General features: G+C 43.1%; 4 protein-coding genes and 1 long non-coding RNA gene across 8 annotated transcripts in view; 3 read left to right on the top strand and 2 right to left on the bottom strand.

The window, feature by feature from the left end:
- The window catches only part of LOC106745919 (sex determination protein fruitless-like), a 70,117-nt gene extending 67,370 nt beyond the window's left edge, over positions 1 to 2,747 (top strand). Inside the window, exons 5-6 of the mRNA XM_014621937.1 lie at positions 2,349 to 2,453; positions 2,604 to 2,747. Coding sequence (XP_014477423.1) covers positions 2,349 to 2,453; positions 2,604 to 2,734 — 236 coding nt within the window. The 3' untranslated portion in view covers positions 2,735 to 2,747. The remainder of the gene's footprint in view (positions 1 to 2,348; positions 2,454 to 2,603) is intronic.
- Positions 2,748 to 2,838: 91 nt separating this feature from the next.
- LOC106745921 (methylthioribose-1-phosphate isomerase) lies at positions 2,839 to 5,865 on the top strand. The gene is made up of 5 exons (XM_014621940.1): positions 2,839 to 3,294; positions 4,579 to 4,814; positions 4,930 to 5,138; positions 5,241 to 5,449; positions 5,549 to 5,865. The coding sequence occupies exons 1-5, from the start codon at positions 2,857 to 2,859 to the stop codon at positions 5,846 to 5,848; spliced, it is 1,392 nt and encodes a 463-aa protein (XP_014477426.1). The 5' UTR covers positions 2,839 to 2,856; the 3' UTR covers positions 5,849 to 5,865.
- A 535-nt stretch (positions 5,866 to 6,400) lies between these two features.
- Positions 6,401 to 11,668, bottom strand: LOC106745917 (protein 5NUC-like). Its single transcript, XM_014621921.1, has 8 exons — positions 11,449 to 11,668; positions 10,507 to 10,735; positions 9,555 to 10,154; positions 8,838 to 9,002; positions 8,629 to 8,733; positions 8,014 to 8,184; positions 7,191 to 7,380; positions 6,401 to 7,074 (listed from the first exon to the last, which is right to left on the bottom strand). Exons 1-8 carry the CDS (start codon positions 11,577 to 11,579, stop codon positions 6,851 to 6,853), a joined length of 1,815 nt encoding a protein of 604 aa, XP_014477407.1. The 5' UTR covers positions 11,580 to 11,668; the 3' UTR covers positions 6,401 to 6,850.
- A 14-nt stretch (positions 11,669 to 11,682) lies between these two features.
- Positions 11,683 to 18,347, bottom strand: LOC106745922. The gene is made up of 3 exons (XR_001374567.1): positions 18,133 to 18,347; positions 12,791 to 13,193; positions 11,683 to 11,770 (listed from the first exon to the last, which is right to left on the bottom strand). It is a non-coding gene; the product is annotated as an uncharacterized LOC106745922 (long non-coding RNA).
- On the top strand, positions 13,189 to 24,467 carry LOC106745918 (apyrase). 4 transcript variants are annotated; one of them, XM_014621922.1, is made up of 12 exons: positions 13,189 to 13,261; positions 19,725 to 19,862; positions 20,106 to 20,328; positions 21,535 to 21,651; positions 21,728 to 21,808; positions 22,012 to 22,213; positions 22,445 to 22,550; positions 22,787 to 22,881; positions 22,981 to 23,135; positions 23,232 to 23,411; positions 23,698 to 23,792; positions 24,097 to 24,467. In XM_014621922.1, the coding sequence occupies exons 1-12, from the start codon at positions 13,218 to 13,220 to the stop codon at positions 24,332 to 24,334; spliced, it is 1,674 nt and encodes a 557-aa protein (XP_014477408.1). In that variant the 5' UTR covers positions 13,189 to 13,217; the 3' UTR covers positions 24,335 to 24,467. The 4 variants fall into 4 exon arrangements, with proteins under 4 accessions (XP_014477408.1, XP_014477409.1, XP_014477410.1 ...); XM_014621923.1 differs by lacking the exon at positions 13,189 to 13,261 and adding an exon at positions 16,332 to 16,718; XM_014621924.1 differs by lacking the exon at positions 13,189 to 13,261 and adding an exon at positions 17,980 to 18,033.
- The last annotated feature ends 1,305 nt before the right edge of the window (positions 24,468 to 25,772 follow it).

Here is a 25,772-nt window from a genome sequence, read left to right as displayed (position 1 = left end):
ATCTGGAATAGATGCAAATTATTCTTAAGATGGTCGGTCTGTAGAGACTGCTGGATTTTCAATGGCGATATTAAGGGATCCCTTCATAAGTTTATTATTTAAAACAGTACTTTCCTGTAACTTTATTTAACCATCTAGCTAACTATCTGTCTGGTAAATGTTAAATTTGAGCGCGCAAAATTGAGAAAAATATACACACAATATTACAAACACAGAGATATTTGTTATTTTTTTATTTTCCATACTAATGCCTTATTTATACGTCAGTTGAGCTAATAGATGTACACATAGAAAGTGGTATATAAATATTCAAATATGTAGCTACAATTTCAAAGGATTCCTAAGAAAATGATTTGGCGGGCCAACTATCTTAAGAACGTCAAAGTAGCGTCAAAATTTCGATTTAGGACTTGGACTTGAGGTGCAAGACGAATTCGTCACATCGACTTTGCCAGAAATTCGGGTCCAGCTCGGCCACGGTACGTGGGATACACGCGAAATCAAGTTCCCGAGAAGGCTGTTCCTCGCGAATTTCTCGCGTTATCTCGATGCATATCGATGCGCGATCTCGCTTCTATATTTGGCGCGATAATGTTTCACGTCTCGGCTCGCGATCCGTATCTTGCAAGAGAGAGAGAGAGAGAGAGAAAGAGAGAGAGAAAGGCTCCAGACATGTCGAATCCCCCGCTGTTTGCGCTGTTTGCTGCACGTATTGTCGAAAGAAACTCACTTAATAGCCGTGACGTCCACGCCAGATAACGTCTGCGCGTATGCGAAATATGCAAATACCGCGCAGCCGGTGAATGAGACGAAAGGTAAGACCATCGAGGGACAAGTCTGTTGCGTTCTCGAATATTTCTCCGAAATGAGAATACGAGATTGTGTAAAATGCAGTTAAAGTCGGTGTCACGAAAAGTGTCCTACAAAATCGTGAAATTCTGATTTTCGAAAATTGAGACTGGAAACGCTTGAAACATATTTACTGGATAACGCGAAATAAAATTCTGTCAGTATTTGGTAATTCACCTATTTTTACAGCGAGAGAAAAAAATATCTAAAAATATAAAATATTTATTCGGTGGGTACTGAAAACACATATTTATTTAAATCTATATTCATTTGTTTAAATAGAATAAATAATTGCTCTCATGGGAAGCTGCAGGTTTAGAAAATGTATATTTGCCCGCTTGAAAAACATTTTTTCATTGCAAAAATATACGTATTTTGGTACAAGTATAAATTATGTTGCTAGTACCCACCGAACAAATATTTATCATTTCTCTTGGATATTTTTTCTCTCAATATATCAGGTCGATTCAGTGGTATCTTGATGCGATACTCACACTTGAAAAATGCCTCGTTCACGTATCAGCATGCAAATTAATCCTCCCTTTCGAGTGATAACGCGTTTGAGAGGAGTTCTTATCGCGCGACTTGCGGGGCGTTCCTCTCCTCGAGAAACGCGCGCGTGCGACATTTTGTACTTCGAAATTTCGCCGCGTCCGATAAATGAAATTACGACTACGGGCGATTTCGAGCGCCGGGCCGGCGCCGCTTCCGTCGCCCGGAGAAAAAGAAGAGATAGGAAGATGTAGTGCGCGGGTGCTCGAACGTACAGCGTTTTCGCGCCGTCTTCGCGGCGCGCCTCCTCGCCAGACTTTACGGCGGACGTGAGCTGGAAGTCAAATCGTCGGCCGGATCCATCGGATATGCTGCGGGCAACGCCGTTCTACGTGCGTTACACGCGAATTTGCAATTTCGCCGAAAATAATAGCGAAAATAAGTCGCGAACGTTGCGCGAGAGCGCGCGCGGCGACTCGACGACTGCTCTCCGCTGAATCGCTCGCTTAGCCGGATTCTCCTTCGCATTCTCGCCGACGATGGTAATATCGGTTGGTAAATTCTACGCGTTACGTGACGCGAGCACGATTCGTGCTTTCGAAAAATGAGCCTCGCGCGATGCCGGCTCCTTATGACACCTTGAATGCGCGAACGCGCGCCGTTCATCGAGAACGTTCGTATCGATTTCCACGGAAAGATATACAATAGTTAACGATATAGAGATTGAAAGAAAGAAAAATAGCTGTATTCGTTGCACGATATGTGCGGCGTGTTTCAATCTACGACGCCGGGGCTGAAAAATTCAAATCCTACGCCCTTGATAAGGCGAGACCGGAGCAGACTCGTGATTATTCTACTCACGTAATTACGGATAAATGAAAAAAGAATAAAACCTCGTCTTTTCCCTTCTCTCTCCGGGCTCTCTCTCGACGCTTCATTTAGATAAGGAAAAAAGATTCTTAATCAGTCTAATTAGAGCGGCGACGCGCGCTCCCAATTTGTTCAAGCGAGTACTCGAACGCTCGGGAGCGATCTATCGATTGTGACCTATCGATGGACGGACAACTATCTTCAGGGGGCGCTTCGTTTAATGGACGAGGCTGTTGACACAGGTAACTTTTCCGTCCAGGGAATTACTCTCATAACTCTCTTTCCTCTATTCTTTATTTTGTATCTAAAATGGCGCTTGAGAGGAAGTTTTCCTGAGTGCACGATAAATTCATCTATCTCCCTCCCCTTCTCTCTCTCTCTCTCTGTCGCAGAGACGAGCATATTCGACGCAAGCGAATCGGAGCGAATCGAGTCGCCTTGCGCAATTACCTCGCAGCCTTCGCGGCTATCAGCTCCGGCTGGAACGAATCCCGAAAACACGACGACTCCAAGAGCTCGATGACGACCGCCGCCGCCTCTCGCCCTGCCGCTATCGGCCAGCATTACGCAACGGCGAGATAACGTTACCCGCGTCTCGTTGGCGCACACTCCGACGGCGAGAAGGAGGCAGCGAGCTGTGCGAAGATGAAGAAGCGAAAGTCGACGGCCTGGAGCCGAGCGGCACGGAAGAGAGACAGGAGAAAGAGGGAGAGAGAGAGAGAGAGCGGTTGCGACTCGGCGCCGGCAGATGGCGGCGCGTCGCCGAGACGATTCACGTCGAGCCCGCCGCGCTACAATGTTTCCCCCGGCTCCGATCAATGCCGTCCGGCGTTGCGGCTCCGTTCTTTAAAATCCAAAGGCCGTCGTTCGCCGTCCGGCCAGGTCGACTCCCTCTTATTCTCGGCCACGCTCGTCGGTCTCGCGCGTGCGACTCACGACGTGATCTCGGCGATGACGCTGCAGGCGATCACCTGGGACAACGGCAGGCTGGAGATCTTGGACCAAACGCTGCTGCCGGAGACCACGCGCTCCGTCCTCATCAGCGGCGTGGAGGATGGCTGGCACGCGATCAACAAGATGCAGGTAACGCCCGGGTGATCTCTGTCCGCGCGGAACCTCGTCGGCCAGTCTCGCTAACGCTTCGCGATAATCGCGAGACGCGTCTCGCTCGATCGAACGTCGATTCGGCACGCCGCTCCCCGATCCCCCTCCTGGTCCCCCTACTCTCGCGCCTTAATCAAACCTCTCAATATATTGTCAATATTTACCATTGTACCACGACATTGTGTCTTTTTTACATTTGCCATCCAGCGCACGACATTTGTTTGCTTTGCCGGGGCCGTTTGTGGCCGCACAGATATATATGTGCCAGCAGGAATGAGTCGGTGTATGCGTGACGTATGGATGTGTGCGGCCGGTGGCGGGAAGATTGCAACGCTTTTTAATTTGACGAATTTCGGGATAAATGAGAACAATTGTCCGCGCGATTTATTTCGACGCGAATATGGGCGTATTTCGAAATAGAGATTTGATTGGCCACCAATGAGAGAGATGAAGTTGGCAGTAATGACAATTACCGGGTGCTGCGGTTTCATGTCTCCCACTCAGTAAATCAGCTTTTGATGAATGGGCGATTGAGATTCAAAAATCGGAAATTATATTGAACGCGCGACATGCTCAATAATTTCTAATTTTTTTTCGGACTGTCCTCCTTTCATTTTTATCATTATTGAATAAAGTAATTTTCAATTCTTCGTCACTGTCGCTAGAAGAGGAACTACCGGATGATTTGAAAATGTTTTTAAATTAAATATATCCTTCCATTATTATATTATGATTTTTGCCTTGTTTCAGTTAATTCACAATTGATTTACCTTTCTTTTGTAATAATTCTTGAGTGTTTGGCTAACTGTCCATATACTAAGAGCTGATTTACTGGTAGGAGATACGAAGTGCAGCATCAGTAATTATTATTGCCAATTTCATCTTTTTTATCGACCAAATCTATTTCGGAATACAGCCCGTATCAGCGAAAAATAATTACGAAACACTCTGCATGTAATGGCGGAATTCTAAAGAAAGAGAGAGAGAGAGAGAGATAATGGAGAATGGGATGGAAAAAAGTCGCGACACTTTCATCGCGACGAATTTCAAAGCGCATCGAGCGTCCAATAGGAGAATACGTTTCCTGAGATTTACCAGCAAGCGAATTATCCCATTGGACAGGGACGCACTGCAAAATTAATCGGGGAAACGAGCGTTTCAATGTTTCCACCACTGGCTATGCGAAGATATTTCGACACGATCGTGCGCGCGCGTGTATCTCTCACCAACGTAACCGTCACAATGTAACGAACGTGTGCGTAGGTACGAGGTGCACCAGCCATCGCTATCGTCGGCTGTCTCAGCCTGGCAGCCGAGATATTGCCTGAAAATATCACTGATAAAAAACGCTTCCGTCACGAGGTCGAGGGCAAGCTGAATTACTTGGTGTCGGCGCGTCCGACCGCTGTTAACATGAAGACGGCGGCCGACGAGCTTATCACGCTGGTCAACAGCCTCAGCGAGAACGACAAGGTCACAGCGTGCGAGATGAAAGACAGGTAAATGCATATATAAACGCGTCCACGGCGTCCGGCGCCGAGGATCACAGGCGGAGAGAGAGAGAGAGAGAGAGAGAGGCATTCTTATACTCCACTTTGAAAATCCTCGTTATAGATTCATAAATACCATAGTTGCCATGCTGGAGAAAGACGTGGCCGACAACCAGGCGATCGGTAATTACGGCGCTGACGAGATCCTGCGCAGCGTGCCCGGGGACAGCTTTATCAGGATCCTCACGCACTGCAACACCGGCAGCCTCGCCACCGCCGGATACGGCACCGCTCTGGGTGTCATCAGATCGCTCCGCAAGAGGAAGAAACTCGGTGCGTGTCCGGCCGGTTATCTCAGGTCCCCTGCTCAGATGCAAAGGAAAGATACAAAGTGCCGTTAGACGTTTTTATCTCCAACTTGCTGTCTGCTTCCAGATCATGTGTACTGCACCGAGACGAGACCGTACAATCAGGGCGCCCGTCTGACCGCCTACGAGCTGGTGCACGATAAGATACCGGCAACTCTAATTTGCGACGACATGGTCGCCGCGCTGCTGAAAAGCAAGCAGATTACGGCGGTGGTCGTGGGCGCGGATCGGGTCGCCGCCAGCGGCGACACCGCCAACAAGATCGGCACTTATCAGGTAACAAACGTGTCCCGGGCGATCGACAACGTCGTCTGGGAAACGTCGCTTCTCCCTGTGCACTTGGTACTTTATTCCATGTATCCCGTTCGATTGCAGATCGCGATCCTCGCGAAACATCACGGCGTTCCCTTCTACGTGGCTGCGCCGCGCACCTCCATAGACTTCGCGATAGCCAGTGGCGATCAGATCGTCATCGAGGAGCGGCCCGAACGGGAGATGACGCACATCAAGGAGCAGAGGATCGCAGCGCCGGGTATACAGTGCTGGAATCCGGCGTTCGACGTGACACCGGCGCACCTCATCGCCGGCATAATCACGGAAGTCGGCGTTTACCGGCCGCCAGAGCTCATACGACTGAGTACGGAGGAAAATTTGGAGCGAACACGAATTTCGTAAACTTTCTCGACTCAGTACGTCAGTCGTTCTTTGTCCTCGCCTTTCTTCCGTTCCTTTCTTTTTCTTTCCTTCGAACGCGGATTCACAAACGGGATTCATGCCAAACCGAAGAGCATCGAGACGTAAGACTGCTTTGATCTAATCTCCTGAACACAGTGCCATTTTCTAGAGGAGTTCGCTTGTGCGAAGTAGGGAACTCAGGGAAATCAACAGAATCGATGAGATCGATGAGAGAGGCTAATACCGGAGAGAATCGTCGTATAAAGAGTGTTCCAGGGCCGTGATCTCGACGCCCATCGAGGTCGCGCGATTTTTTATCGCGATTTTTGTGAACTTTTAAGGATAATCAGGTACGCTATTGCACTACTGTTACATATACACTATTGTTATACTATGCTGTTGGTTGCATAACATTGCCATGTTAATTTTACGACTCTTAATCACAAAGGGCAAAAAGAAAGGTTCTCGAAATATTTTGTCATCTGCTCAATCGATCACAAGTGCTACTTTATAGACATACCTTTTTATTTTTTAAGAATTTTTTGAACGTTATTTTTTTTTCTTTGTTTCTAATATTATTAGTTAACACACGGAGAGGAAACTAGTTTGCCTCATTGTGTGAGGGAAAGTGTGGGAGAAAGTTTTTGACAAAGTATTATTACGAAATAATATATATATCACAAATGTTTTGAGATGACATTGTACATTTGTTAAATATATAACATATTTTTCGAGAAACTAAGACTGCGTTGGAAAATATTGCGTTTATTAAGCTTATCACGTAAGTTTGTCGCTTTTTCGTTATGTGATTATTCCTGCGTGCCTACACGTTTCCGCGCACACTAGTGAATATTGATGCAAGGAGGATATACAAAACTATGTTAACTCGCAGATAATATTGAGGTAGTCGGATCGTAGGAGGCATTACTGTCCATAGGGAAATACGAACAATGCCACACTGGGTTACTTTTAGTCGTCGCAGCTGATAACGTTCTAGCCCCGTTATCTCGCTAACAGCCACGAAATGATCGACAAGAGAATCGTCACGCCAATCGGTTGGACAGTCGTCCCGTGATTTCCTTTCTGCTTAGGGAACATCTCTTGTGCGTACACGAAATTTGAAGAGTCTGTTGAAGAGTCTGTGTATGAAATTCGCCACTCGACGCCTGTGTGTACCGGGCTGCGTTTCTCGAAGTACTGTTCCACCACGTCCGCCGTGGTGACGCCTGTGAAAATTCAACGGTGTCACGATAAACGACGTTATTCTCGCCCGCTGGTAAAAATGGTTCGCGTTTGCGAAGTGAATGTTAGAGGTGACGCGTATCACAATGTATCAACGTACCGAGGGAAGTTGACTTGAGGCCCTCGAGCATATGGAAACCATCTCCGCCGTTCGCCATGAAATCGTTCACGAGGACCTTGTAGGTGGCATTCTCCTGAAGATCACTGTACGTCGGTATCTGGCAATCGGCGCATTGAACTTGAACGGAAACCACCCTCGAGTTCTTTGGCTGAGTCATGTCGTAGGTCACCTGCAAATAACGCGAACGTGTCCGAATTTGCTCGCGAAAGTTGCGTCCCGATAAATGCAGATTAGAAGACCAACAGGCACGGAAGCGACTCGCTTCTCTCACTTCTCTTAACTTATTTAGGAACACCTCACTTTTAAGAAAAAAAGTTCACACTTTTCTTACTCGATTTATGAGCCCTTTCAAAAACTTGATCGCAAGAAATCATGTTCGATAATTTGCTTCTTTAAGGACAAAACGAAAGATTCAAAGAAGCAGAACGTAACAGTGATCTTGACAACACAATATTCATAAAGTAAAGAACTCTGATTTTGTTTTTCGTCTGTTTTTATCAGATTTGTTAGAAAACAGACAATGACCGTCAGAAGCATATCTGACAGTGTTTTTTCTTAAATAATGCAGTAGGATCGTTTGTTCACGTTTGTTAATCCATAATTTTTGTTTGTTCATCAAGCCAAAACGAGTTTTTAACAAACAAAAGCCAAGAAAAGAGACAATCACCGTGCGGAGTATATGTGACTGTTTTTTTTTTTAATTAAATATTACGGAATATTGTTGTATATTATTCTTAAGAAGTTGATTTGGCGGAGATTGCACGTAATCTTCGTCGGATTTGTTTCCGCGTTTCTGAATTACCTGCAGTCCTCCGTATTGCAGGTAAGCGCCATATAAGTTGCCGGTGGATGTCCGGTTTTCGAGGTTGTAGACACTCCACTCGAGCATCGAAAGGATCTGCTTTCTCGTCATGGAAACCACTTGGATCACGTTGCCGAAAGGCAAGACGCTTATGATGTCACCTCTAGTGACCTGCAACGTGACATTACAGTACAACACTGTGCTCGATGTGTCTTGCAGAGGTGACATTCTTAACACGTTGTTCATGAGGATCACTGGTGATCGATTCGGTGATTCCGTCGGATTTCATTAATTTATGCGTAAAACGTGACTATTAATGGTATCTAATGAATTAAGGCGCCTTAACTCGCTTAATGACTTTCACCAAACTCTGATTAAGCTAATCAATGATTTAAAATTGCCGTCGGTCAAGTGTTACTTGCTCTATCTTGCTAACACATATAGAAATTATGAACTTTTCGATTATTGTTGAATAACAAGTTTTATAAAACTGGAAATTGAGGATGGCAATTCTAATTATTACTCATCGATTAGCTGAATTGAATTTTGATGAAAGTTACTTTGAGTAATCAACGTGTCGGAAAAAAAAACAAGAGAAACTTATTTTATAATCACCGTATCATCTTTCACTCTGGCGATGGACGTTCTAATACTGCCACTGTTCTGAACTGCAATGGCAGCATCCGTCCATCCCTTCTTAGACAAATATTCACTGGCGTACTGTGAACAGAGAAGACAAGAAAAAATGAATTGTCAATCTCGAGTTGTGAATATTTCGCGATACAGAAAGGTACGATTCGCGTTGAATTGATGGGAGATCTTACATAATCGAGTAGAGCGTCGCAGATCAGATTTCCCAAGTTGCATTCTTTTCGCCTGCAGTTCTTGCTATCTCCGTCGAGGAGCACTCGTGTTTTCCCGATCTCTTTGGTCATCAAATCGTCGATGGGCTTTCTCATCTCGGCTATTTTCGCCTGGACATCTCTCGCCTGCGATAAGGATTACGAAGAATATATTATATATGTTACATATAATATATATGCTTTTTGAATGTATATACATTGAGAGAAAAATATATCTAAAACATAAAAAAAATATTCAGTGAGTAATAATAACATATTTACTTATATCAGTTTTTGAGAAAAATTTTAAGAAATAAGAAAATATATTTCCTTAAATGTGTAACTTTGCATGAAGACAATATATTTATCCTATTTGAAGAAAATAATTTAAAGAGATTTAAATAAATATGTTATTGGAATATCTTCACCGAATAAATATCTTTTATTTTTTAGATATTTTTCCTTCAGTATACATATATGTATTATATATATCTTTATGTTTTAACTCTTTAATATTTTTACATATAATAAACACATATTAATTTTACATACAATACACACATATAAATTACATATAATTTTTTTCACACAACATTTATATGTATTATAGTATATGTATTATAATTTATATACTATTTTTATTCATCAACATTCAGTTGCATTTACAACCAGTTCTTCCACACGACTTCGAAAACCTACCTGCTCCACGCTGGAATCCACCAGGATCGGGTTTCCCTCGATGTGCGTCACCTCTCCGCTAGCGTCGAAGCTCACAGAGAAATTACCCAAGTATTTGGTATAGGCGTACGCTTGAACGACATAGACCGTCCTACCACTTTTCTGTTTCACCTCCGTAGGATAATAACCTTCCGGTACCTCAGAATCCGGTGGGTCACCCTTATACAAGAAGGTGTTCGTGTGACCGCCAATCACCAGATCGATGTCCTCGACTTCCTTGGCGATCCTCTTGTCGGTCTCGTAGCCGGAATGACCTAGAGCGATGAGAATGTCGACACCCTGATCCTTGAGCTTTTTAACCTCTTCCCGGATGGATTCTACCTCGTCTTTAAAGATTACGTTCTCGCTGGTCGACAGGATCTTCGTTTCAGGTGTCAGGTAACCGATAACACCGATCTTCCGGTCGCCCACAGTGAGGACTGTGCTATTCTTTAGCTTCGTAGCTCGCAGATTCAGCTGTTTACTGAGATCCAGATTCGACGTTACGATGGGAAATGTAACGTTTTGTATGAACGGTATCAAACCCTCGACACCGTCGTCGAACTCGTGGTTGCCCAAACTCTGAATTTATTCAATTAAAATTTCTGTGAAATGCAATGGGAGACGATAAGATCATACGATCTCATACATGGAAAAAAGAATTATCTATATCTCGCAGCTGAAAACTAACTCCCATGGATAAAAATTAGCTGTCCATATAATACAACTGAAATTTAGTCAATTCAGTTAATTTTTTTTTATTCCTGTATCTAGTTTTCATCTCCCACAGCTAAAAACTAAGTCTGATAACTAAATTTCTTTAAACGTAATAAACGTATAAACTTAATTAGAATCGCCGGTATGTAGATTGGCAAATCTCTCCCTCTGCCTCTTCAAGAGATTTTGCTTAATCTGATTCTAAATCTATACTTACGATAGCGTCTGGTTTCAAGAGATTTAGAAACACCGCCGGCGCCACCCATTTGTAAACGTTGTACCATGCAGTTCCCTGATAAGTGTCGCCGGCGTTCAAGAAGATCGTCGGCCTTTGCGACCTCGCTTGGCGTACCAAGGTCGCGATTCTGGCGAAGCCTCCGTAACACTTTCCCTCTTTGGAGTCTTTCGGTGTACACGCGGTCGACAATTTCGACGTTTCCTCGAATCTGAAAACGTGTCACTTGCTAACGTATAATTTGCGGGCGATCAGGCGATGCGTTAGATACGCGAGTCACGATGTCGAAAGAACGAGAAAGATTTCTCGTGAAATTATCCCCATGTGAGAACACTTAGGCGGCGTTTAATTTCCAGTTGAAGAAATTATTTTTATTTCCACGTGAGGAATTATTTCAAGGTATAGAAAGCGGAATATAAATATTTAAATATGTATATATATTCATATTGCAGGAGTTACTATTAATTGCAAATTTTCTAAGGCCATATCTTTAAAACAAGAAATGGCAAAAAATCCTGAACTTTTCGTATAATTCGCAATAATTTTTTTTATTAAAATCTTAAATGTGATTTGGAAGAAATTCAAAATAGGACATTAACCTCAAGGCACACATATAAAAAGTGTCACCTTCAGAATATCGAATATCTCAGCTTCCGAATGGCCAATCTTTTCTAACTTTACAGACACATAGATAGTATTTCTTCATCAATATGCTAAAATTTAAAAGGATTCCTAAGAAAGTGGTTTGATGGACCAACTAACTTAACGTTCGTGTCTCAGAGCACGGTGACGGTAATTATTGTCTCGCGCGATACACCGAGTGCTTAGATAAGTTACATTCCCATAAGCTGCCCGTTTACCCGATCGGTGAAAGTCGAGCGCGCGATTTTACTTTTTCTTCCGATAGTAAGAGACAAAGTTTACCTCGCATGCATGTCGTTCGTGTGAACGATCCTGATGGTGAAATCGTCATCCTTCTTCAAAACGGGATTCGAGAGGATCCCATTCGCGAATACCAACAGCGCGACAGCGCAATACTTGGCGATCAGTTCCATCGACACGCTCGTTTGTTACTCGCTTGTTACTTGCGTTTCCACTCTTTTTTTTTACGAGTTTTCCTCGTTTCTTATCTACGTTTTGTTTGCCGCACCGATAAGACACGTTTTTCCCACACACGGTGGCACAAACTATCTCATTTTCCTCAAGACCGACGAGCTACCACGTTGCACCTGGCGCGATTCGACATCTGTAAGAACACGTAAGACACACTTCATCCTATTTCATTTCACTGACCACATCTCTCGGTCTCGCACGCTCGATCTCACGCAGACTCTTCGAAGCCGCGCGGGGAACGCGGAAAAGCGTGCACACGTTATCAAAAGCGCGAGAATATATTTTCGTTTGCGCCGCGTTCGAGGCGCGACATTCATAAAATATGCGAGAATCTAAATCCATTTCGGCTACTACGATCCGTTTCGAAACACACGGCGGGCTCGCCAAGAAACGCAACGGCTCGTAAAATCACGCGTGCTTCAAGATCAGACGGTTCGAGGGCGAGTAATCAATCCGGCCGAACCGCTTGGCACCGTGCCTGACTAATTTTCGCGGGGGAAACGGTTAATGGAATTACCAGCTCCTCCGGGGTTTGCGCGTTGAGACACCCTTTCGCCCACTCGGCAGTATCCGGGCTACAATGTGACTTGGTCATCCCCGAGGCGGGGATTTAATTCCGGCCTTCCAGATCTCGCAAGAGAACGCACGAACGACGAAAACGAGCGAGCTATAACATTACGTCACGTGTAATCCCCCGTTTAATACCCCTCGATGCGCCACCAGTGCCAGTCGGTGCGACCGGTGCCAAAGATTGAGTAATACCCACACCGCGCCATCGACGACCGGCGTAACAACTATGCTAAACTGTGTTACAATGTAAGCTGTAATTTCAACGTGACGAGATCTTGAGATAACTTGGAATCGCACATTTACGGCGAGCCGATCGCATCCTCTCACCGTCTCTTTCATATTCGTCGTCTCGTTATCCTCCGGTCTCTTAATTATACTTTCTATCTTCTCATCTTCTAATTAACACCTTTTCATATATGATTATATGTAAATATAAATATAATCATATATAATTATATATGAGAAATTCTTTTCCCGGGGATACGTTCTATCGAGTAGCGCGCGCGAGAAATTTGCCGAAAATTGTTCGAAGCGTTCTAATTCTAAACGGCCCGAAGCGAAGACAGAGAAAGAAGCAACGTACCGAGTTAACGCACCAACTACCGTCACTTGACTGCGAAGGGTGCTGATAAATACTGGCATAATTACGAGAGCAGACGCGTATTAATTGCTCTTCCGTGTTATCGTGACGGCAGCGGCGGCGGCGGTGGCGATGGCAGTGACAGCGGTGGAGGCGGCGGCGGAGGTGGCAACGGCGGTGTTTTCGAGCGAGTTGTAATACATGTGCGGAGCAAGAGACGCCGAGCCGATTTTGCCGAGCGACCGGGGTCGACTGAATATGACAGACGTCGACGGCTGCCGACGTGCGGGCCCCACCGGATTCCTTTTTCCGACTTCTCCGTCGAGATTTCTGCTACTTTGAACCAGCACGCTTCGTCGGGAAACGCTCAGCTCGCCGGGCCTCGTTTGCACGCCTTGGCAATTTTCTGACCGAAAGTGGTCGAGAGACGATGAGGAGCGGAAGGGAGAATAATAAGAAGAAGAATAGTCGAATGTAATAAGAGAGTCGAATTTAATCGACGCTGCCGCTTATCTGGCTAATTCCTTGTCATAAATATACTCATCGTGCGTTTGAGACTTATCGCGGTTTTCTATCGCGGGTCGTGTTTTCATCACACCCCGACTTGAGATAATTTCGACGAAAACATTCGACAAGCGCTCAGATAAAATAATCAAAAGCATTCGAAAGAGTACTTAGATACGCTCGCTTACTCCATTTTTGTGGGGAGCGCTTGTTTGTCAAAGTGTTGGTACATACCTGTGAGTCGTTTCACTGTTCAGATAACTTCTATTCTCAAAATGGACGATGGCGTAAGCGTGATTTAGAATAACGAGCTCGTCGTCATAAGATTATTACCTTGACAATGGTATGTGCTAACTTGTTCGTAAGATAACACTCGGAGAAAAATATTAGGTTTTTATAATTATAATCATCACAATGGAAGAATTATAGTCAGGGAAACAATTGTTTTATAAATGTTACTATAGTGTCAATGGTGATCTTACACACGTGTTGCTACTATACAGAGCAAAATATTAAGTACTGCGGATAAAAGCGATTAATCAGTTTATTTTTCTTCTTTCAAGTAATCTAAGTTATCTTGAATAAAGAATATCTTCTTAATAATGATGTTAAAATATACTAACATCATAAATATTACAAAAATTCATTATCATTTACTCAAAAGAAGAATTTTTCTCTTTTCAAGAATATTATAAATAAATAAACAATCTTAATAAATAATAAACATCGATAGAACAGACTTTATCGAAGAAAGGTTAAATACAATTAATTTGAATAGATAAACCGAAGTTTTAATTTTAGTCTTTTAATTTAAGATTTTTGACAATAACAAGTACTTATCGATTTCGATTTCGATAAGTACTTGTTATTATTTCGAAATTTGTATGCGTTTGTGAGTGTATGCGTGAGTGGACGATAAGAGATTCGATGAGAGATTCCTTGGAGATGCCAACGGAAAGATATAATTCTCGCACAGAGCGAGTGCGTACCTTGGTTCTCTCAGTACGATATTTAATTTAACCGAGAGAAATTATAATTATTTTTGGCCTCAATTATATTCTCTTTACGGTTTTAAACACAAAAATGGTACACACGGAAAAATACATACTGCGTTGAAAAGTAAATATTATACTTGCTTCAAGTATTTTTCATAAATTTATATATACACTAATATATCACAAGTTTATCATAAGCATCAAATTTTTCTTCAAAATATATTCCGAACTCTGTAATAAGTTTAATACCTCAATCAAAAATCTTAAATTAAAAGACTAAAATTAAAACTTCGGTTTATCTATTCAAATTAATTGTATTTAACCTTTCTTCGATAAAGTCTGTTCTATCGATGTTTATTATTTATTAAGATTGTTTATTTATTTATAATATTCTTGAAAAGAGAAAAATTCTTCTTTTGAGTAAATGATAATGAATTTTTGTAATATTTATGATGTTAGTATATTTTAACATCATTATTAAGAAGATATTCTTTATTCAAGATAACTTAGATTACTTGAAAGAAGAAAAATAAACTGATTAATCGCTTTTAATTAATAATTCATTATCGAAATCGATAAGTACTTGTTATTATTTCGAAATTTGTATGCGTGATTTCGATAGTCAGCTGTTTTAACCGATATTCCAGGGAATACCAAGCATTCTTAAATGCTTTAAAGAAGTCTTTGTGACATTGAGACGCTAACAGATGTCTCTGAGACGTTTCTTAGATGCGGTGTTTCCAAGTAGCCTCGTTATCGTTTCTGCCTATTTTATATTAATAATTTTATTGATCCCGTTCTCTCTACAAATTGCGTCTCAAGCTCTTCAAGTGATAATTCATGATTACTGACTACTATCCCCTGCTAAGTGTTCTAATTTTCACCAGCTGAGTCTGTTTTCCAACACGTGTAAGAAAGACTCATCAGACCTAACGACCGTCTAATTTGTTGAAAAGTAAGTAACATTTAAATCGTCAGGCAAATGTCCAGCGAGAAGACATGTTTGTTTTACAATTCCCGTTAATCTCGACGCTATTTAGGTTCGATGCATCACTCGCCAGTCTCGTCGCGTGTTGATCAATATTACAACTTTGACAAAGAGTAATGGGCTTTGGTGCCGACCGGCCACCCACTGGTCTGGACGAGAGCCGGGTATTGTATCTTCGACAGCGTTTTCAAAAGAGAAGGTCCGATCAGTACCCGAAGGCGGACGGATGTAGGTGTGAAAAGGCATACGCCAACAACTATCTGAAGCTGAAAAGACCGTCACGTTTCGAGAGGTCCGTTCATCTTCTGCGGCAGGACTCAAGTTCGACTCTTCAGTCGTGTCATTTTTGGCAGTTAGACAGTTATTCGAGCGCTTAAGTCTGCCTTCTGGCGCCGGTCGTCTCTCTTTTCTTCCGAATTAAGATCTTATATCAAAGTCGATCATTCTCTCTATCTTCGATGATAGATGCTGACATTCTGATAATTTTTACGTAAATCTACGCCTGACACCCCGATGTGCTCTGCGTTAAGATAGTTCACCGTTGACACACCACGGCTACCGAGAAAGTGGAAAGACTGTAGATTTGTAATTTTGTCAGCGAGCCAGAGTGTCGACCATTCAGTAAGTTCCTTGGCATCGTTTCCTTCTGTTCGTCACATACTCATTATTCGTTCTCTCGCATGTCCGTGATGTGGTTACGTATTCCGTGTGTCCTGTGCGTGTTCGTGAGAAATAAATTCATTACTCGTCGTAAATCGAGGCGGCTTATTCCGGCCGCATATTTGCGGCCGTGTTTTCGTCGTTTGCGAGCATTACGTCCGCGCGCTTTATCTTGAAGTTCGTCCGCAGGGGAAACGCAAAATCGCACTTCTCTGCGCGAATCCGCGCGCGTTATCCGTATCTCCGTGCGATAGATTCGCGTACGGTACCACTCGTCGCGAAATATCTGATCATCTCGATCGACGAAGAGAAGTGGCGCGATTCTACGTTAGTTAGAAGACGTCGTGTATGTGATTTTTTCCACGTCTTTTCACGATAAAAATCGCCAATCCGCAAGCACGCCTCTGTCGTCGCCGGTGTGTACGAGTTGATTTTTTCTTCGAGCGCGAATAAATTTGTATAGGTAATTAAAAGCGACGGAGAGATACGTCGGTTTATCGGAATGCTTCGGCCGTTATTGGAATTGTTAGATTTCGTTCGTCGCGCGTTCCACGTATCTACTACCTACGATATGCTAACAAGAATATTTTCTTTTTTCTTCCTCAGGTAGTCATTTAGGTAGTTCTGCCGGTTTACATGATATCTGTTATGAATTACGACAGGTCGATCGTGATACAGACTAGGAAACTGGTTTCCTCGCGTGAATTCATCGTGTGCAAATTCGCGGTTTATAAAGCGATTCCGCGCAACAAAGTTATTCAATGGATGCCCGGATAGAAGACAGGTGTGTGTCGCAGATATCGGGAATATCCACTCGAATTATTCATTTCCACTTTAGTCGGGATTCCGATTTATAAGCGCATCGCTCGTATACTCAGGAGTCGCGTATGCGTCGCATTGGAATTGCAAATTCGCGCCAAATGCAAGACTTCGGGAAATCTGAAAATCAGAATCCAATTATATCCAACGAAACAATCGAAATCTTCAACGTTGCGTTGAATAAAATTTAATAAATCATCACATACACACGTATTATAATTTAATGAAACATCGTTATAAATGTACGTTTTCATGAAATTTATCATGAAATTCATCATGAAATTCTTTTTCCATCTTTTCTTTGAACTTTTGTAAAATTTCCGCTGAAGTTCCGGTTTCGGTCGAAATTGAAAAGAAACCTAATATTCGTTTTTGGTTTCGGCCGAAACTGAAAAAGGTGATTTCGGCCAGGCACTAATTGATAGTGTACTTCCATAGCATCGACGTAACTTGTGACAGATTACACGTCGGTTATTTGGCGATAAGCATTTTTACGGAGCACAGATAAAAGTGGACGACACACTCCATGTGCTTAACTACTTATCGTGCTGCTCCCCTGTCTTCGTTAGTACGGTTTACGTCAGCCAGGTATATTATTGCGTGGCATAAGTTTTTTTCCACGACTGTTTATTTGAATTTAAACAGTTCTCAATTTTCTTCCCAGCTTCAGCTTGTACCTGAGATAGCTCAGATAATTCAATCATGTGGGTCATTTTGTCGCCGTGGGCGATACGCGGCGTCGAGAGAAATTATCTCACTGTGTGTGTTGTACATATCCGAAAATACATAGTGATGCAATAACAATTATCTCGAGTACCTTCGCGACATGAAAGTGGGAGAAAAATGGATTTATCAGAAACTGGATCGCGACAACAATGTGGTCGGACACACTTCGAACATCGGCAAATACAAGCATTCTCCGTCTTGATTCGGCCGTTAATCGAAACGTTTTCATTTTTCGCAAATATTCAAAGCTGTAATAATTACTGCTTCGTTCTGCGCATCGTGTGTTTCTAAACAGTGAGAGAGATCCCGGGAATCGACGTACCCGGAGATGCGTCTCGAGAGAGCGAGACGACGGCCGGGACGCGTCGAGGCGCGCCGAAATCTTTTGTAATCACAGGTGAAGTAGGGGAGCCGCGATAATCAGCATTCACGGAAGGAGCGGAGACGAGCCGCTGTGGTAGTGTTTGGAACATCAGTTCCACGCGAATATTCGGCACGTATGCTCACTGAGCGTTATGTTATTGGGAGCGAAGTAACGACGTATATTACACGAGGTATATTACAAATCGCACGCGTTTACGTACCGTCGTGGAAATCGTTACGTAAATCTTTCCGATAACTTCGCTGCCGTAAAAACACCGTTCCTTACTCACCCGAGGATAATCGTTCGCTCAAAGATTATCATCCGAGGTCGTAATGTAATCCGGTGGCGTAATTATCGGAGATCGTTCATCGGGACCGCCGTGACGTCACGTTGCCATCCGTTACGTTACGCGCGTCTTCGCACATGAAGTTAATTAACCGGGCGCTCGGTGTGCTCGCGCCGCCTTATGCCGACTGCGAATTTTTCACGGGCGCAATTATTTTATCTCAGGACTCGCTCGCGCACCCGTGACACCTGCCTAGCTCGCGCGTCACGCATATCTGCGCGCGTTATAATTGGTGGGAGTGAAGGTGCAAGGAGGTGATCGCGTCGCAGGATTTATGCTGTCCTGTTTTTCTCCTTTTGCTTCTTTTTTGGTTTCTTCACGCTTGTAATGATCTCGCGGTTTTACACGAGCGAGCGACTTCAACAAACGGCCTCCGCGCGAGGTTCTCTTTGTTGATTAGCTATTTTTTGTGATTGATCATCGGCGCGGCAAGATTGAGGAGCTTCTTTTGCGCTGAATTGCAATAAATAATCCCGCGAGATAACAGAAATATAGAACAAAGAGGGAATCGTCAGACCGATATACATTGTCTCGTTGAAAATAAACGTTTATGTATTGATGCGTTTTATCTAAAATTGTTTACGTACATGAGAACATACTGATTGGTATAATTTACTGATTACTGCCGACATTGATTAGTATAATTAACAATAAAGCGAATAAGACGTTATCTTTTACCGCGCACATCGTATGATTAATTAGAATATCGATGTGATCAACGATAAAGAGCGCGAAGACGCGAAATCGAGCATGCTTCCCGACCGCGATAATTGGCGGATAAATACATATGTGTTATAATGTGTGTGTGATACTTTCTCTTTTAAATTTAATTTAACATTACGTTGAAGATTTCGGTGATTATTTCAACGATGGATATGAGAAACGAAAAAACGGGGATTAAATATAGCCTTTATAAATATAAAAAATAGACTCTTTGGAAACCTATGATTACGTAAGTTTCCACGCATTATAATTACAGTTTGTACTTCGGTTATATCGACGAATTACAATTGTCCGTGATTAATGCGCGCTTCTGAATTAATCGTCAGCCAGATCCGTTTACGGGAAATATATCGTTCAATTTGACGTCGTCTAACGCGAATAATAATTTGTTATCCCGTCTCTGAATTTTGCCGTTTGTGCAATTACCGCCCGAATTATCTACCTCAGCCGTAATTGTCGCTCTACAAATGCGACATCGCGTCGTTGAACGAGTACAATTACTGTTTTCGCATTGGCGCAAGAAGAATTGTAGTAGGTACGCGCTTCGTGACGTACCGTCGCGCTAGGAAGAAGTCGCTGCGAGCGATTGTTTCTCAGCCGCGTTCGTTGCGTCTTCCTCAAGTCGACCTCCTCGACCTTCTCAACCTGAGTGTATTGCGAAAAAAGCGGAGAGTTTTGCCACGCAACTCGATATTTCGCTTCGTCTGTCTCGATGTGTCTTACTCATCTCTCGATATTTCATTGTTCCTCATCGCGTGTTCGCGGCGACAAACCGAGACCGCACCGAAACATAATGATATCTTTTCCGACAGGTGCAACATGTACACGCTGCCGTTGCTGCTGTTGCTGAGCCAGGTCTGTTGGGGATTCACCGGACACGACGTCCCTCATCCCAACAGGACGGCTCTGTTCGAGCTGTCTGTGATCCATTGGAATGATTTTCACGCGAGGTGAGCGATTTAATTCGCGAGAGTGATAAGCGTGCGATACATTCGGCGGGTGTGCGCGATAAGTGATTCGATCGGTAATTGAAATCGCGAAATGCGCTAAGGCTAAGAGCGCGATTATATAATAATCGTGGCCTTGGCTTCCTTCCGTTACCCTTTGTGCGACTTTTGCGCGGCTTTCGCGATCGCGACTGCTCGTTAGAGCGTCGAAGCGTGACTCTTGAGAGCAGAAAAACTGTGTCGAAGGTTCGAGCAGACAAGCCCGACCTCTGGACCCTGTCACAAGGAGAAGGAGGATTGCGTGGGAGGAATCGCCAGAGTCTACACGGCGGCCACTCGGCTCATGAGCGAACGGCCGAATCCGATTTTCCTGAACGCCGGCGATAACTTTCAGGGTACCCTCTGGTACAATCTTCACCGTTGGAACGTCACCGCTTTGTTTCTGAATAAGCTGCCGCAGGACGCCATGGTAATTAAGTATAGGCCGATCTCGCGGTCAAGATAAAGCGAAAGGAAACTTTAGTTCTCAGAAGCGAATATTAGATTTTATTGTTGTTTCCAAGCGGAAAAATCAGTCCGTCACTGCCAAAGTCTCGAATAATTACAAGTCAGTTTTCGATGATTATGAAAATCAAATCGAACTTTTTCACCTATCCAATATCAGATAGGGAAGTACAAAGTGAACTATCCGTGAATTTACCTATGACCCTACATTATTCAGCCTGAATTAGGTTCTCCCACACTATATTTCCCGGAAGTTCAACTAGCTTCGCAGCTGGAAGTTCCACTGGATTCTAAGTTTTCCAACGAGGAAGATTGTTCGTTGTCAACGTATCGGGAATACGAAAGCTCGATGTGTATATTTCTCTTTAAAACGGCACTTTTAATGCAGCACGATGGTTGCAAGCACGAAGTAATATAATTCGCTGGCTTTAATTTAATAGATTTGAAAAAAATGGAAAATAACATGCGACGTTTGCTCGATTTCGAGTTGCGTTTACCTGTAAAGTAGCAAGTCACTTCGTCGTGTGCTTTTTCGTCGTTGTTCATAGGCACTTGTCCTTCAGTTATTTTGTCGTCTATTAAACTTTTCTTCGTTTTTTCTGTATTACCATTTTTACTTTACAATATATCTTTACTTTTCAGATTAAAGCTTCTCTGATGCCGTTCCTTCAAATCAGTCTTTCACTTATGATCGCCCGTGTAACGAATAAATGTTTTACAAGGAAGTGTCGTATGACGAAGTGTCTATGATCCGTGTCTGAATGTCATGTGATTGTTTGTTTGTTTGTCTTATACTTACGTATATTGTTATCCTGAAGGTCCCGCGATCCTTAGGCCGTGCCAAGCGCGTCGCGCTTGAGAACAGCATTATGTGATTAATTTTCTCACTTATTTAACATTCACTATATCATAATAATAATATTGCATATATTTTGCAATATTTATTTATAATATTTATAATAATATTGCGTATTATTTTGCAATATTTATTTATTTAATAGCGTTTGTCATATTGTCTGCACATCGTATAAGTACTGACTATTGGAATATCTAAAACCATTTACATTACGACTACCATTAAAATACGATCAAATGTAAATAATTTTACGGGCAAAGGAGAAAGGGAGAGAATTATTAATATGATATGACAATATACATGATATTTTCACAGACGATCGGAAATCACGAGTTCGACCAGAAGATCGACGGTATCGTCCCTTTTCTTCAGCATGTCAAAGCGCCGGTTGTAGTAACGAATATTGACAACAGCAAAGAGCCGAGAATGAATGTTCGTAATTTCCGTCTAGATCCATTTACCGAAATAAATTGATTTCCTACTTTGATTTTCTCTTTCCTTTTTTTAGAATTTATATCAGAACAGCACGATCATCACACGTAACGGTAAGAAGATCGGCATTATTGGTGTTATCCTGTCGACTACGAATGTGAGTAACCGATCAATCGTGTTCTTTAACAATCTAGCAAGTAACGTGGTATATTCGATTCAATTTATCGGATCGTGTCTCTCCGATCGCTTTAATTCACCCGTTTCTATCTCGCAAGACACGACATTGGGAGGACAATCTTATCGATGTGCATTTGATTCTCCCAGATGACAATTTTATTGATGTGCATTTGATTCTCCCAGATGATCTCCAGCACGGAGAATCTTAAGTTCTTGGACGAGGTGGAGACGGTGAACGCCGAAGCCCAGCGGTTGAAAGAGAAAGGCGTGGACATTATCATAGTATTAAGCCATTGTGGACTGGACGTGGACAGAGTCACGGCTGCGAAGTGTCCCCTGATCGATGTGATTGTCGGCGGTCATTCGCACACGTTTCTCTATACAGGTTCTGCGAAAGCAGTCTTTCATACCGATTAAACAGCGAAAATTGCGCTTACACGCGAACAGGTGTAACCACAAGATCGATTTATTCGAGATTCATCCAAGTCGTGGGTATCAAAAATTCGTACGCGTCCGAAATCCGAAAAGTTGTCGTCGCTATTTGTTCGCGTCCGCAAGTGGTGGATCTACATAATCGATGTAATAATTTTCAATGTTGTTGACTGTTATATCGTAGGCACGCCGCCTTTTATTGACAAGCCGGTGGACGAGTATCCCGTGGTCGTGACGCAGAAAGAGACGCGGAGAACGGTCCTTATTGTTCAAGCAGCTGCTTTTACAAAGTATGCCATTCCGAGATATAAAATTGTGTCAATTGTGTCCCTTATCATGAAGGTCAATTCCGCTATCTAGTGTCACGAGGGCGCCTTCTCGTGAGTGTTTCGTTCTTAATGTAGCTTCTCGACTATCGAGAAATTTTCCCTCGAATCGTCCGTAGAGCCCGTTCTTGCGATTCTACCAAATACACGCGAGAACGCGATGATTTACGCGCTCCTATTTTACCTGCTTCCGACCGAAGGTACTTGGGTAACCTGACGGTGTGGTTCGACGAACAAGGCGAGGTGGTCGACTGGGACGGCAATCCGATCCTCTTGGACCACTCCATCGAGGAAGGTGAGCTTTCAGTGTGTCGAGAATCCGACTTGTGTCGCCATTACCGAGGCAATTAATGTAACACACCTGACACGACACTCGAACTAATTACACACGCAGACGAGGGAATCCTGAAAGAACTCGAGCCGTGGAAGAAGGAAGTGGACGCGAAGGCTATGAAAAAAATCGGCAGCTCTAGGGTTGCGCTCGACTATCGATGTCGCAACAAGGAGTGCAATCTGGGAAATTTCATAACAGACGCGATGGTGGATGCGGTACGTACGATGTTGCTTCGCGATGCCTCGTACTCTTCCGAGTTCGAACCGAGAGATTCGACTGAGAGGCTTAAAGATGGCATTGATTTCACACAGTACGTCGACGCTATCGACGACAAGTCGTACTGGACGTACGCGGCGGTGGCGTGTACGAATGCCGGGGGAATTCGCACCAGCCTCGAGCCGACGGACATCACCTACGGCGATCTGATAACGGTCCATCCTTTCGAGAACACGTGGGATACTCTCGAGCTGAACGGAGAGACCATCAAGAAGGTCAGTTGAAACTCCTCGTCGCGAACGAGAACTAACGTTGCTCTTTCTGAGGAAATCGATAGATTTGGATATAATTGATTACGACGTGACGCGAACCGGATTTTCTCGCTCTGATTCGCGGTGAACTGTGAAATCATACCAGCGTCCTAGATAGACTCGGTGAAGTAACGCCTTGTAGAACGTCAAGCGTGGACGCAAGCGTGCATTAACAGTAGCCTCTCTTCGGGGACGGAGACTGAAGAGGAGAGCATCGAGCGGCGGAATGAAATTTTATTTTCCTTCGTAGATCCTGGTAATGAGAAACACTCTGGTCTGGTCCGGGCTGAAAATCACTTACAGAATAGACGGTGGAGAGAGAATCGTGGAAAACGTTAAAATCAGGTGAGAACTTTCATCTTTATCGCAGCTTTGTAGTGAAAATTCGATCAATTTAAGCGATTATCACCTGCAAATTTGGCCTCTAACATCTTTTGTAAGTTATATGATTGCAATCTGAGGAGCCTTCTATTATACAATTGATTTTATCTTTGGAATTTCTCCTCCTCCACTTTACCTCTCTCGTTCTCTCGGTTCGTTTCGAGAGATAAAATTGCAGTACAAATTAAATCCGTTACGGGTCATCGGATCTCACGGCAATTTTGCCGAGAGTTACTGACGATTTTAATTTGTTCGAACGTATCGACAGGTGCCAGGCCTGCGAATATCCGGTATTTGAGGATGTGGTGGATGATCAATGGTACCGAATGGTAATACCATCTTACCTGGTCACCGGCGGAGACAGTTATATCCTTTTCAAGAATAGCAGTCGCAATCACCAAATCGGATCGCTCGATATGGATTATCTCGAGAAATACGTGACAAAGATGAGCCCCATAATTGCGGGGATTGACCGACGGATGATCATTCTGAAATCCAAATCCTAGAAATCGTTAGATCGTTAGATCGTTAAATCTGAATTGTTAGATTAACTTTTGAATACTGCATGAAACCGCATTTAGAGAGAAAGATTAGAGAGAAAGATTATATAATTTAGTATTTGAAAGAAATGTTTATCGATCTAGTAACTTATATATATATCAAATATATTCAATATATATATACATATTCAATATAATTATATATATATTAATATATTTATAAATAGATATATAAAAGTACAAAGTATATTTTAACATATAATATGAAATATTTATATAATATTTATGATAAACACATACTTTGATAATATGTTTACATTTATATAGAATATTAAACAAGCAGGTACGCCTTTCTTGAAAGCACACATGTGATATTCAATTTCGCAATTTCAGAATCGCGTTTCACACATCGCACGTGATATTGTATTTAATCGGCTGTCACTCCAAGTATGGCATTATACTGGAAACATACTTGCCGTCATGGCAGTGAAGTACTTAATTTTTATACAATACCGAATAAAACTTTCTCTCGTTACGATTTCCTCCGGCGTCCTTGACCATTTCTCAAACAATTGTGGAGAAGCTCGGTGAATAAAGAGCCAGACGGGCATCAACGAAAAAGGCACGTTGACAAAGAACTTCTCTCAGAGTCTTGCATGATAGCCATAAGAAAGCAGGAAACGTCGGCCGCTTATCTCGCAGTATCTCGAGATCGGGGCAGATGAAGCATTTAAATAATGTATCGAACAGGTGAAATAGCAGCTGTTCGTCCGTGTTCCTGCCCTCGACCAGAACGCGCGAACCGCTTTGTAGCGCCGGCATGGAACGCTCGTTTTTAGTGGCGAAGGCAAGAAAAAAGAGCCGCTGCGCTCAGATTAAAATAAACTCATTATGTACATTTATAATATAACGCGCATCACATATCGTATATTTATAATATCTCCCGATACATATTAGTTTTTACAACATACGTGTTATACGTACATAACACACACATTTTACCCACCTTTTTATACTGTATTTTATAGTAATATGGCGATATAACGTTGTATAGAGTTAGATAATGCATTATATTAGAGTTTCTTATATATTTGCCGATTGTTAAAATTAACCGGCTAGAATACTTTCCGTAACGACGTAAAAGCAGCACGTTCTCTTGCGACGAGGCTGTTCGGGGCCCGGCGACACCTTCCCAACAGGTGCAAGCTCGAATTCGCCGGCGTGCGTTAAGCACTAAGCGACGCGGGCCGAGCGCAACGCTTTCTGGCAATTAACGTTCATTACGCCGCGCGTAGCATTGATAATGTTCGCGTCGATCTGCATATCTCCGGCGATTTACATAACACGGGACGTGCGCGAGCCGGAGCGTAAATACGCGCTATCGATGGCGTCGGAAGGTGAGAAGAGCTATGATATAGCCGGAGATGCTGAGGCTTCCGCCGAA

The sequence above is a fragment of the Dinoponera quadriceps genome, unplaced genomic scaffold, assembly GCF_001313825.1.
Source record: "Dinoponera quadriceps isolate SergipeBrazil2010 unplaced genomic scaffold, ASM131382v1 scaffold1872, whole genome shotgun sequence".
NCBI lineage: Eukaryota > Metazoa > Arthropoda > Insecta > Hymenoptera > Formicidae > Dinoponera > Dinoponera quadriceps.
This window is presented reverse-complemented; position numbering and strand designations above follow the sequence as displayed.

What these genes read in the sequence shown, in the direction of transcription:
- LOC106745918 (XM_014621922.1), top strand. Translation starts at nt 13,218, where the DNA reads ATGAGGAGCGGAAGGGAGAATAATAAGAAGAAGAATAGTCGAAT. An exon ending in GCAAAGAGCCGAGAATGAAT is followed by an intron (nt 21,652 to 21,727) that starts GTTCGTAATTTC and finishes TCCTTTTTTTAG; the next exon opens with AATTTATATCAGAACAGCAC. An exon ending in GCACACGTTTCTCTATACAG is followed by an intron (nt 22,214 to 22,444) that starts GTTCTGCGAAAG and finishes GTTATATCGTAG; the next exon opens with GCACGCCGCCTTTTATTGAC.
- LOC106745917 (XM_014621921.1), bottom strand. Translation starts at nt 11,579, where the DNA reads ATGGAACTGATCGCCAAGTATTGCGCTGTCGCGCTGTTGGTATTCGCG. An exon ending in ACGAACGACATGCATGCGAG is followed by an intron (nt 10,736 to 11,448) that starts GTAAACTTTGTC and finishes ACACGTTTTCAG; the next exon opens with ATTCGAGGAAACGTCGAAAT. An exon ending in TCTTGAAACCAGACGCTATC is followed by an intron (nt 10,155 to 10,506) that starts GTAAGTATAGAT and finishes GAATAAATTCAG; the next exon opens with AGTTTGGGCAACCACGAGTT.
- LOC106745921 (XM_014621940.1), top strand. Translation starts at nt 2,857, where the DNA reads ATGAAGAAGCGAAAGTCGACGGCCTGGAGCCGAGCGGCACGGAAGAGA. An exon ending in GCGTGCGAGATGAAAGACAG is followed by an intron (nt 4,815 to 4,929) that starts GTAAATGCATAT and finishes TCCTCGTTATAG; the next exon opens with ATTCATAAATACCATAGTTG. An exon ending in ACAAGATCGGCACTTATCAG is followed by an intron (nt 5,450 to 5,548) that starts GTAACAAACGTG and finishes GTTCGATTGCAG; the next exon opens with ATCGCGATCCTCGCGAAACA.